Source organism: Pseudoliparis swirei, chromosome 1 (assembly GCF_029220125.1).
Source record: "Pseudoliparis swirei isolate HS2019 ecotype Mariana Trench chromosome 1, NWPU_hadal_v1, whole genome shotgun sequence".
Taxonomy (NCBI): domain Eukaryota; kingdom Metazoa; phylum Chordata; class Actinopteri; order Perciformes; family Liparidae; genus Pseudoliparis; species Pseudoliparis swirei.
In genome coordinates this window covers 6,357,897-6,370,695 of record NC_079388.1, presented here as the reverse complement: position 1 = coordinate 6,370,695, position 12,799 = coordinate 6,357,897, and the positions used below count along the sequence as shown (strand labels likewise).

The window sequence follows — 12,799 nt, the reverse complement described above, 5'->3', positions numbered from 1 at the left end:
ACTGGCAGCCCCCCCTCCCCCATCCATCCCTCCACACCACCCATCTCTGATCTCTCTCCCTCGTATTCGATCTCGCTCGGTCCCTGTCAGATCTATCACGCCGTCTTTCACACTTCCTCTCCCCACATACTCTCTCATCTTTCCCATCTCGCTCCCTCTCTCTCTCTCTCTCTCTTTCTTTCTCACGTGTTTCTTATTATATGGCACCGGCTCACTCTCTCCCTCTCTCTCGTCTCTCCACAGCTCCTTCCCACTCACTCACTATATGTAGCGCCCCGGTGAGAAAGGAGGGAAATTGGAGGAGATGTACACGCTGTTTTTTTTCCCCGGCTGTTTTTTTTCCCAGCTGTTTTTTTCCGACGAGTCAAAAGAAGACGCCGTCAAAAAAACCAAGGGTTCGCTCGGTAGCCGTCGTGGTCGGGTGAATCCACAGGGGCGGGAGGAGGGAGAGGAGGGCAGCGCAGGAAGAAAACCACATTAACCATTAAACACATCTCTACTTAACGCTAATTAACCCTGACTCGAGGCCTGAGGCTGCAGCAGGAAGAGAGAGGGAGAGAGAGAGAGAGAGAGGGAGTGCATAGGGAGGAGGAACGGATGGAGAAAGAGTAAGAGAGGACGGATGTTTGTGTGAGAGGAAAACCAGGTTGGAGTAAAGGCTGGACTGACGAGGCAGAGGAATAAAAGATGGAGAGCAGAGGGCGAGGAGAAGAAGAAGAAGTAGAGAAAAAAAACCGGACATGAAAGAATTTGACCGAAGAGGTTCTCTGATTTCCCCATGAATACATTTGAGGGTCAAGGGCCTCCTGTGTGTTACTTTCTGCTCTGGTTTAGCCCGTAGACGTGTTTCTCGGTGGCCAGGGCGCGATAGGTGAGCCGGAGTCTTTACAACCAGCCAGCCGGTCGATCGGCAGCCGGTCAGCAGCCGGTCGGCAGCACCAAGTGGGCAGAGAGAAAACAGCAGAGGGGAGAAAAAAAACCACACGAGTACAATCACGCTCAAAGAGCTGCGTTCAAGAGACTCGGGGCCAATTAGAGATTTGAGTGACAGCGCAGGGGTGAGAAGAGAAGCCGGCTTCATTTTTAAGTGGGATGCGGCTGGGGAACGGGCACACACACACACACACATACGTATATATATATACAGGACTGTCTCAGAAAATTAGAATATTGTGATAAAGTTCTTTATTTTCTGTAATGCAATTAAAAAAACAAAAATGTCATGCATTCTGGATTCATTACAAATCAACTGAAATATTGCAAGCCTTTTATTCTTTTAATATTGCTGATTATGGCTTACAGCTTAAGAAAACTCTAAAATCCTATCTCATAAAATTTTAATATTTCCTCAGACCAAGTAAAAAAAGATTTATAACAGCTGAGTGTTTGTCAAGGCTCAGGAAACCCTTGCAGGTGTTTCGAGTTAATTAGACAATTCAAGTGATTTGTTTAATACCCTACTAGTATACTTTTTCATGATATTCTAATATTTAGAGATAGGATATTTGAGTTTTCTTAAGCTGTAAGCCATAATCAGCAATATTAAAAGAATAAAAGGCTTGCAATATTTCAGTTGATTTGTAATGAATCCAGAATGCATGACATTTTTGTTTTTTTAATTGCATTACAGAAAATGAAGAACTTCATCACAATATTCTAATTTTCTGAGACAGTCCTGTATATGTATATATATATAGATATCTATATATATATATATACATATCTATATCTATATATATTTCCGGATATGAAGCCCAGGCAGAGAAGGCATCTAATCGCCGCCCGTGCCAACGTGCTGCCGTCCTTGGCTTTAATTGATAAGTGAAAGCCCCGTGCAGCTACCAGTGTTCTTCATCGTTACCCTAGCAACAGAGCAAAGGCCACCTCAGAAATCACAAAAAAGGATGAGGAATAGGAATAAAGGCCTTAAGGAGGGGGGGGGGGGGGTGCTTATAGTGAACCAGCCACACATTAAGGACCGCGGTGGAGAACTACTACCACCGTAATGAAGCGTGTAATGGCTGATAAGTATCAAAGGATCCAATATGAATGCACCCTGCTAAATTAATCAAGAGGCAATCACACGCACCCCCCCCCCCCTCCCATATTGTTTTTGTGGAGACAAACAAACTGAACATGAGGAGCTGTGAATGGTCCTCCCCGTCATTTGGACACTGAAATCGCCGCCTCTGATTGGATGGTCACGTGGCTGCACACTCAATTAAAACCACAGCAGTGATTAGAGCATTGTTGTTGTTGTTTTCGTCACTGTTATTTCGTATTAAACCGTCCACAAAGGCCTCAGAATGCCCTTCATCAGACATAAACCACGACCCTGGACTCTGGACTCTGGGCTCTTGGTATTCGTCAGGAGAGGGCAGCGTTTATATTTACAGTGCCTCCGAGGGCAAACAGAAAACAAACACCCCCCCCCCACCCTGATAATTTCCTCAGAGCTCCTGCTGTTTATCAGACATGTTGTTGTTTTTGTTGTTGTTGGGGATGAAACACATCTGCGTTCAAAACACTGCAGAGCGGAAACGAGTAAAAGTACGTTAGGAAAGGAGGGTGCCTTTCTACATTTAGCTCCTTTTCTAGAGGTGTAATGCATCTTTTATGAGGCGATAAATGAGCTTCATATTCATGTATGCAATCTTTTCAAAGACAAGAGAGGTGAGTGTGATGAGGTCCAGCGTGTCAGTGAAAGTCATTCTGCAGGAGATGTCTTTTCAATTCTCTGAGAAATGAGGATAGTTTTAACCACATTTTCATTAAAAGTGAGAAACTTTAGTCTTACAGATCATTTCCTGGCTGAAAACAGTTACAACCTCTGGTGAAGATTATTATAAAAGCCTGTGAAACACGAGCCGGGAGGGGAGAAGACAACCAAGAGAAATCGCTGTGGAAGATGCATCAAAACAATCAAATTTGGAAAAGCGAATGGTAATGTCTTCTAGTGATGCAGATTAAATATATATATATATTTATATATACACATTTTGATATATATATATGTATATATATATACATACATATTTATTTCTATACATATACTGTATATACATATATAAATATATATATTTATATATGTATATATTATATACATATATATACATACATATATTTATTTTTATATAGAATATATATATATATGTATATATATATACTGTATATATATGGGCGACTATGGGTCAGTGGGTAGCAGGTCCGTCTTTCAATCAGGGGGTTGGAGGTTCAACCCTGCCCTAGTCGATGTGTCCTTGAGCAAGACACTTAACCCTGAGTTGCTCCCTGTAGCTGCGTCTACAGTGTATCAATGTAACAGGATTGTAAGTCGCTTTGGATAAAAGCGTCAGCTAAATGACATGTAATGTAATGTAATGTATAAACATTCACACAATAACTGAAACCCAAACTTTGCTGCAACAACTTATGAAACATAACAGAGTTTATAGTCGTGCCGTCATGTACTCGCCTCATAATGCTCCGAGCCATTTAACACTCTAAACTTTCATTATTTGCATGAGCGCTATAAACAAAAGACAATATATCTACTTCAGATGGATGACTATAACAGCTTGACACACACTGAGCATGGAATACATGGTGTATGCCCATGTTTAATAACATACAATGTACTTACTATTACTCATGTTTAGTGACATCCAGTAGTGAGCACAATGATAACTTCTCCCATGGAGACCCGGCCTGACTGTTACTCTGCCATTCCTTCTCATTTCATGGAGCAGTGATGGAGGAAGTTTAAACTCTGCTCACACGTCGTGCCCCTGCAGCTCTGACTCATCCTCTCTGACTTATGCAAATGCATCGCACACAAACTCCGACTTATATTTCTCCCTTTATTTGAATACGTCTTTCAGGAACACCAGAGACACGGGAGTGACGCGCTGCTCCACTCGGCTCACGGTACGCGGGTATATGGCGCCCTCTGGTGGCGCAACGAGACACTGCAGCCGCTCTCTGAGTGGGAGGGAGGGGAGGGCCACGGCCAGGAGTGACATGTTGACTGAGTGAAGGGATGTTTGAGACAACCAACATCTCTCCAACCCCTCTCTCCCTCTCTTTCCATCTCTTCATCTTCCCCCCCTCTGTCTCTCCCTCCCCCTATCTCCCCCCTCTCTTTCCATCTCTCTCCCCCTACCCTCTCTCTTTGCATCTCTCCCCCTCTCTTTCCAACCCAGTCATATCTCTCTCTCTCTCCCCCCCTCTCTCTCTCCCCCTCTTTCCCTCTCAGATTTGGCGGGAGATGAAAATTGCCCTTATTAATGAATCCGTTGCATACAGGCTCAGAGGGTGGCGATGAGATGCATGTGGACGTGTGTGCGTGTGTGTGTGTGTGTGTGTACGTGTGGACGACTGACGGAGAATAACACGGTGTGCCCGGATGAATTAATAAGCCCGCGTGAAAAAAGAAGAAGCCCACTGTACAAATCCAGACGGCTTTGATCCAATCTTTGATAACGAACACTGCTGATGTGAACTGAGATGACCTTTCAGGCGTGGGCATGTAATAAGTTCTGGATTTATGACACCATGCTCACAATCACTCAGAGCCCACTGGTGCATCGTGGGTACTGACATCAGAGCGCCTTCTCTTCGCCAACATGGTGAGATGTTGGCATCTCCCCCCAGTAAGCCGATAAACACGCGTCTGATTGATCAGATCGGAGGCTGTGGGTCTACTTCCTCTCCTAGCGGTTCCCGTGGTGACCGGGTGTACGGGGGCCTCCGACCGCCGGTTATTTTCTCTGTGACTTTAACTGCCGCCGGTGAAGCTGATGAGTCATCCTCCTCCAGCTCGGCGTATGAGCGAGCGCCGCGTGGCCTCGGCTGCGTCGCGGGAGAGAATAGATGTAATTATAGCCCCTTCCGTAGTTGCTCTTTCAGACTCCCCCCTAACGAAGAGAAGACATTCCCGTTAACGGCGTTCCAGAGACACAGAGAGCGCCGTCCGGTAATTCACTTCAGCTCACGCAGAACCTCCCCTCCCCGTCTCTGAGACGCTGCGATATGAAATCACACCACGATGAGACCGGCAAAGAGAACATGGAGATACTGGCACAGGGTGGCCTCATGAGCACTCAGTGACGGAGCAGTGTGTGTGTGTGTGTGTGTCTGTGTGTGTGTCTGCACTCATTGAACCGCGGCCTGAGTCTGACTCAAAGTTCCTCCACTTGCTTTGATTGACAGCTGATTATTACAGATTTCACACAGAGATAAGAGGGAGTGTGTGTGTGGTCTTACAATACCATGAAGACAAGGCTGTGTGTGTATATGTGTGTGTGTGGTCCTACAATACCATGAAGACAAGGCTGTGTGTGTGTGTGGTCTTACAATACCATGAAGACAAGGTTGTGTGTATGTGTGTATGTGTGTGTGGTCTTACAATACCATGAAGACAAGGTTGTGTGTATATGTGTGTGTGTGTGCGCTCTATTCCTGGAGGAGGAAGTGATGACTTCATTGTGCGTTGCTGATGATGGATCCTTTGATCTGGTATCAGAAACACAGCGGGGGGTTCAAACAACAGCTCGACTCCACTCGCTCCACCCCTGCTCAATGATCTGTGACGTGGATGTTAGGGGTGGGGGGGCATTGGGGATTATATGAGTGATACTTAATAAGCGGGTGGATGAAGTGCTCACATGTGAACAGCAGAGCTGACGGCGGTCGATAGCAGCGCGTCGGCTTCCTCGGCAGAAAGCCGATGGGATTTCTTGTACATTGGGTTTTGGAATACTGCCTTAAAAAACAAACGTTCAGGAAATGTTTTTGAGAAACACACAACGTGTGTACAAGTACAAAAGTCTTCTATTTGGATCCAAACTTATCAAGTATCAAAAGTATAAGAACTTATTATGCAGAACGACACGCCTCAGGAATAAAATATCATACAATTGGATCATGCCTGCTGGTGCTTCAATGTGAGAGAATCATAACGTATTTATACATTATATTTCGTACTAATAATCTAATTGGGTGGGGGGGGGGGAAGGAACCGGTAACTACAGGGGGGCATGTCTATGAATCAGACACTTATCAGAATAAGTTGAAAGATGCTTTAATAAAGGTCATGGCCATCTTTCCAGAGCGCTGGGAACCGAACAGATGAAGCTTCCCGGGCCAACACTCACCCGCGACAGCTCCGACTCGGACACGGAGCGGTGTGGCGGCGGGCGCCCCCGGTACATGGGCGGGCTGACGTCCCGGTAGCTCGGGCTGTCGTCGTCCGGCAGCACCGAGCCCCCCGCGTCCACCGACTCCTCCTCTTCCTCCGGCTGTGACGTCATGTCCTCCGGGCACATCTGGTGGTCGATGCCATTCTGGCTCAGGTTGCAGTGAACAGCTGTGTGTGTGTGTGTGTGTGTGTGTGTGTGGGGGGGTCAAAAGGAAAAGGACAGAATGAGAAGATGGACACTCAGGTGCATTTATCAGGTACTTACTACCCGTTATAAATCAAGAGGTATTACTTAAGCTGCTCAACTCAAATTCAGAATCAGAATCAGAAACAGGTTTATTGCCAAAGAATGTTTTCACAAACAAACGAGGAACTTTTTTTGGCGGAAGGTGCAAGTTTATTGTGGAAATGCTTATATTTTAATAATTTAATAACTTCCAAAGTAGCACTACGAGGTGCTTTTTAACATTCCTTAATTAAGGTGATTTATAAGTTATTGCTGCCCGGTCGACTGATGATATCCATCAGTGAGCATCACCCACCAGGTCCTCACGCTGAATGCTGTGCTGCTTAACGTCCACTAGGTGGCAGTAGATAGTCGTGGATGCGCAGCTATAATACAATAATAATACTCAATGTTTTTGACCATCAAATGACACCAGCAACAATAATAATACTCATAATAACTCATTTAAAGTGAGAGTTCCGATGAACAACGTTGGAATCTTGAACCAATACTATTTCACTATATTGCAGATAAAAAGTTAAATTCATGAGCGATTGTTAACCAATCACGTCACTTCTGCAGCAGCTTATTAACCATTTAATCATACCACTTCAATCACTCCACACACACTACACTTCAACCTGTGCAATATAAATACTGTGCATAATAGTTTTATTTTTTTGTCTGAATATATACTATTCATTCAGTTACTGTCGTCTTTGCACTGTTTTTATTACCGTTTATTATTTATATCACTAGTCTCTTGTGTGCACGTTACCCTTTGCTGCTGTAATCCGGTAAATGAGCCCACTGCGGGACTAATAAAGGATTATCTTATAAAATCTTAACTGATCAACACAACAACAGCTTGTTCCATCTTCAGCCAGAAAAGCATCTTTTTAGAGAAAGAGACTCATGTGTGTTTAGAAAACATTTAAGATGATATGAAATTGCAGTGGAAAAGCCAAAAGAAAAAGAGATCAAGAGCTTTACGGCTTCAAATACTTGCAAAAAAGAAAGAAGAAAAAAAAAGTTTAATCTCAGGTGCACGACTTGAACATTGGGATTAAATCCACTGAATCGATCCCTGTCTGTCTAGCTGCATGTGAGTGGAGACTCTATCCTATAGCCGGAGCCCTCAGGAGAGACACAGGCACATCAGCAGACGCCTTTATATGCCTCTCATAAACTTGCGTCGCAACACTTTGAGAGTACTTTTTGTTTCCTTCGTGCGCAGCGTCAGACTCGGGCTCTAACTTTAGCCTCATCAGCCACCGGTGAGAGCACAGAAGTGCCGGCGCGCCGTGTGAAGAAAATATTCCGTTTGTCATCATGCAATCTGGACCCAATCGTCCTAAAAAACACAGACGGCTCGTTTAAAAAAATATATATATGGAAACAGGAGTCAGAGACTCTTTTCATCACACCTGAAGGCTGCTGCTGGGGATTACGGCTTGTTTTCCCTCTGAGCGGTCTACAGAGAGAGCGGGAATACATTTGAAAACCACAACGGGAGATCTGCAGAGCATCGACTTGTGCAAACTGCTCTGAATAACTCAACGTTCCGAAAGTCCCGGATGGAAAAAGTTGTGTTGACCGGGATGGAAAAAATAAAGCCGACGGCCACGTCTTGACCAAACAGTGATTCCGGCCCGTTTGCTGGCTCGCCGTGAAGCCCAGGAAGCCGAGGAAAAACAGGCGACTAGGCCGACTGTCGGGCCGACGCCACCGAGCAATTACAACAACCCCGAGACGGATCAGAAGGATTGGAGAAAGATGACGATGACATCACAGGCGCGGGAGGATGTCAACTCATTCTGAGACCTGAGGTGCATTTGACATAACCCTCCTGTACTGCAGGTTTGAATGCAGCACTTTTACCTGTAATGGAGTGTTTAACCCTCCTGTTGCCTTAGGGTCAATTTGACCCCATTCAATGTTTAACCCTCCTCTTACCTTTACATTTAATAACATATTTTACACTCGGGGTCAATTTGACCCCAGCAATTAAAACCTCCAGAAAATTATTCGAATTAATATTGTTTCCCAAGTTTAAGTGTGAGGTACTTTATGTTTGTTTGTTGACTACCTAAATAGCCCTTTAAATATATAAAAAAGTTGATATTTCTTATATGTTTGACAGTGAAAAACAGCCTGGGGTCAAATTGACCCGAAAGAACACCGACATTAAACATTGAATGGGGTCAAATTGACCCTAAAGGTAACAGGAGGGTTAAAAGAATAACAATGACCAAAAGGTCTAATTGTGGTCACATCACAAACACAGGATGAGAAACAGGAGGTCTTGAGATGATGCCGCCGCAAGCCATAGAGCGAATATATACATGATTTAAACAAAGCCGACTTGAGATGCGCGGCACGAAGCCTCCTTCCTCTCCCTCTATTCCACCCTCATCTCCACAGAGCTCTCTCTTGCCCCGCTCCCTCCTCCTCGCCCCGACTCGACTCGACGCATGAATGGTGTGCAACAACTCTGGAGGAGAATTTAATTACACGTCCTCCGCCTAAAGGAATAGATGGATGGATGGCGGACAAGATGATGACGGGGTTAGAGAAAGTGGAGGCGCACAAAAAAAGGAAGGAAGGGCAGCTGCGTTCTTTTTTTCAATCCTTTTCTGAATGTATTTCTTTTTAACAGTTGCTATAAATAGCTCCATTACACTCTTCCCTCTCTCCTCCCAGAGACAGATGATGGAGGGTGTCTGCCTCCTTTTCCCCCTTTCAATGGGATTCAGTGAAAACAGGGAGGAAACACTGAATGGAGGTGTTGGAGAATAGCGCCAATCCCTGCACGGCCAAATGCATTCTGAGATTACTGAGAGGAAGATTAATAAAGAACTGGATTAATCTCACATCACAATGTCTCTCCTAAATACTGGACATGGTTTGCGTACCAAGGAGCCATTAGCGACCAGTCGGATATGACAAATACCGGCCGACGGGAACATCGTGTCCCCAGGTTAACAGGATATTCTGCTTAATCATGCTCGGGGGTTCTTTGTCTCTCAAAATTGTACTTAAGGTCAGTCAGTACTGGATGTCCGGAAACCAGAGATGGAGTGGTCAAAATACCAGTGGACGTCCACAACTATTGATAATACAAAATTAAAAAACCACCAATAAATCCCAGGTCCTACGACAAACACTCTTTTAAAGATAGATAGACAGAGAGCTAGAGAGACAGATAGATAGAGACAGATAGATAGACAGAGAGACAGATATAGACAGAGAGATAGAGAGATAGATGTGTTTATAAGCTGTTTCTTACTCGTCTTTGCAAATGTATTATTAATCCCTAAAGATGGGCCTTAACTAAACTTTACAAGATTACATTGGAACATATCACAATGACATTATAATGTACAATCTTCCAAAAACTGATGTGTATTGCATAGAGCTTGAATGCATCATAATGTGTATCGTCATTTAATTTAGTAGGACTAACCGCCGGCTGCTAAGTGCTAACGCTAACCAGCTCGCCTCCTACTTTTAGACGCGTGAAAAACAGACGCTGAATGGAAACGGAAACATTCTAAGAAACTTCTTCAAATTGCCGAAGACCTCGACTTCTGCTCCCCAGTTTACGGCCCCACGGAGCCTAGAGCTCCAACTTCTGACCAACTGACGCTGTAGCAGAGTTTCCCGCCTTTTTTGTCTTGCGACTTTTCAAAAGTTTGCTTACATTTTCAAATGACAATTAAAAAGGATACTTGGGCTCATGTTGCATCATCAGGAGACATTTACTACCGTCCCCAAGATGGCGGTATGTGTTAGCCTCGAGTCCTGAACCCCGACAAAAAACCAGAACCTCCCCGGTTCATGTCACATCCGTTGCACGAGAGTAAATGTATTTACCTTCCACCACTGACCACAGGACCCCAAACAAAACCAAACTGATCCCTTATTAATTAAATATAGTCAATATTAAGAAGTCATATGTTCAGGTCAGTCATCACTGGTTTAAGGCATTAGTAGGATCTGCTCACTATATTAGTTGCGTAACATGGCTGCGGCTTGACATTTAGGTTTGCTCTATAGAAACTTCAGAAACCCGGAAGAGAGAAAAATACAGTGTTCAAACCGTAATAATGGGAGAAGCCAAGTGTCCTCCTCTGCGCTGCCTCCCGAGCTCCACTGGTTCAAAGTGAAGCCACTCGCGGGTCCATAATCAGAAGTGAAGTTTGCTCTGTGTGGGCGCTCAGGCTCACAGTTATCTCTTTCTCTCTGGCTGACTCTCAAAGTGGAGCACAATGAATTGTTTGTGAATAGAATCACCGACGTGACCCAGAAACCGAGCCTGGGGAAAGCAGCCAGGGTGAGCCGGGCCAGATGACGGCGCAGATCGCACCGAGTCCCAGCCTTTGTTCCTGGGGCCTCACACAAAGGTGACCCGGGTGTCCCCAGAACCCCGAAAACTGTTGGAGCTAAACACTAATGACGCTAATCTTTGAATTTGTCGCATTGGCCCAGGCACCAAAACTGACGTCTCTGCAAAAAAAAGAAGAAAAAAAATAAAAGACATTTCAGTCACCGGCGCAGCTGTTTCTCTTTTATGTGTCAACAGTGGCTCGGAGCTGAATCTGAAATTAGTCCCGGCCCTAAAAATAACTCAACGATTCGGGGAATGAATGCGTGGATTGACACTTTTTTGTTTAGTTTTTTTGTCTTCACAGAGCGGTCAGCTTCCTGCGCCTGTCATCTCGCTCCAACCAACTTGTGCACACACACGGTGAAAATGGCCTCCCTCAAACTGCATGCGTCGCCCATCCTCACACCCCACAGTGAGCACACACCCCCCCTCCAAAATTAAAACCCAAATGTGCTCAGCCGTCTACCCTGAGGACTTTGCAAAGATGCGTCAGTGGGGGACAGAAGACGCCGTCAGGTCCGTGTTGCACGCTTCCCAGAGCAGAAAAGTCAAGAGTAGATCTTATTAAAATTTCAGTCGGCGGTTTCCTGTATATAGAAGGGACACATCTCGATAGAAAACTCATTAATGTGCTTCTTCGTTGAGCCCCTGAGCAAATAGTTTTTTTATTTGATCGCTTCAATTTGTGCATTGAGAAATTGAATTAGATTAGAAAGTAAGGCGGACGAAAAGAACATGGCTGGTGAGCGTGCTCCTGGTTGTACTCTCACAGAAACAGACTCTTTGGAGACAGAACATCTGCATCACAGACATCGTGCCAGACGCCGGCATTTGTAATCTCGTTTGAAATGAGATCAGATTGCGTATCTAAAAATGAAAAATTGCTCATTTCCCACAGTTTAAGTCCACTTGGTAAATGGGTCTTCTGTTGCTACATTCATATAATATAAAGGAAACAAATACTAAATAAAAATCACAAGATACCAGCCCTTCACATCATTAGGGCTTCATTTTTAACAATGAAGAGTGTGCAGCCGCCTCGGCCAGAGCTGCACACGCCGAAGCCGGTTAAAGTTACGTCGAGCTCAGAAAGAAACATTCCCGTTGATCGTCACCTCCAACGGGGTCGCAGCACACCTGCAGTCTGACCTCGAGCTGGATTGACTCTGTAAGGTATTCCACTTAACCCGAATCAATATTACACCCTCGTGTCGCCTTAGGGTTAATTTGACCCCATTCAATGTTTAATGTCGGTGTTCTTTCGGTCGTCAACAAACATAAAGTGCCTCACACTTAAACTTGGAAAACAATATTAATTCTAATAATTTTCTGGAGGTTTTAATTGCTGGCGTCAAATTGAACCCAAAGGGTAAAATATGTTAGTAAATATAAAGGGAACAGGAGGGTGAAACATTGAATCGGGTCAAAATGACCCTAAGGCGACAGGAGGGTTAAAGCCTTCGCAAGGTGGAGGTGTCTTTGCTTCAAACGCATGGAATAAGTAGCGCATCCGTCACCCTGACGTGAATAGACTCGACGTTTTGGGTTTTAAAAACTCACAAGCCGGCGAGGTAAATCACTCCGAAGTAGCCGGATTTAAAAAAAGGAGAGATTTGAAGGAACTGGTCGAACGCGTCATTAGTCAGCTCAAAGTTCAAACGGAATGCCAATCATTGGGCTGAAGCTCATAGTCTGTCTATACGTCTATATCTGTTAAGGTCACGTTCGCAAATGTGTCTGAGGACAGAGACTCGGGAGCAGAGGAACACACGGGAGTCGAGCTGAGGTCAAACAACTCTCTTTACTAGCACAAAGTCACACGAGGACAAGGCACTCAGGCCTGAAGGCGCGGCGCCACACAGGAGGTACAACAACGACCTGGCACTGGACAAGGAGGACATGCAGACTAAATACACAGGGGAACGAGACACAGGTGTTAACAATGAGGGCGAGGCCTGCAATCACACAGGAGGCAGAGGAGTGG

At 44.9% G+C, this 12,799-nt stretch overlaps 1 protein-coding gene across 1 annotated transcript in view; it reads right to left on the bottom strand.

Moving 5' to 3' along the window:
- The window catches only part of samd12 (sterile alpha motif domain containing 12), a 123,450-nt gene that overhangs the window by 77,446 nt on the left and 33,205 nt on the right, over positions 1 to 12,799 (bottom strand). The window contains exon 2 of the mRNA XM_056423938.1: positions 6,156 to 6,367. Coding sequence (XP_056279913.1) covers positions 6,156 to 6,367 — 212 coding nt within the window. The remainder of the gene's footprint in view (positions 1 to 6,155; positions 6,368 to 12,799) is intronic.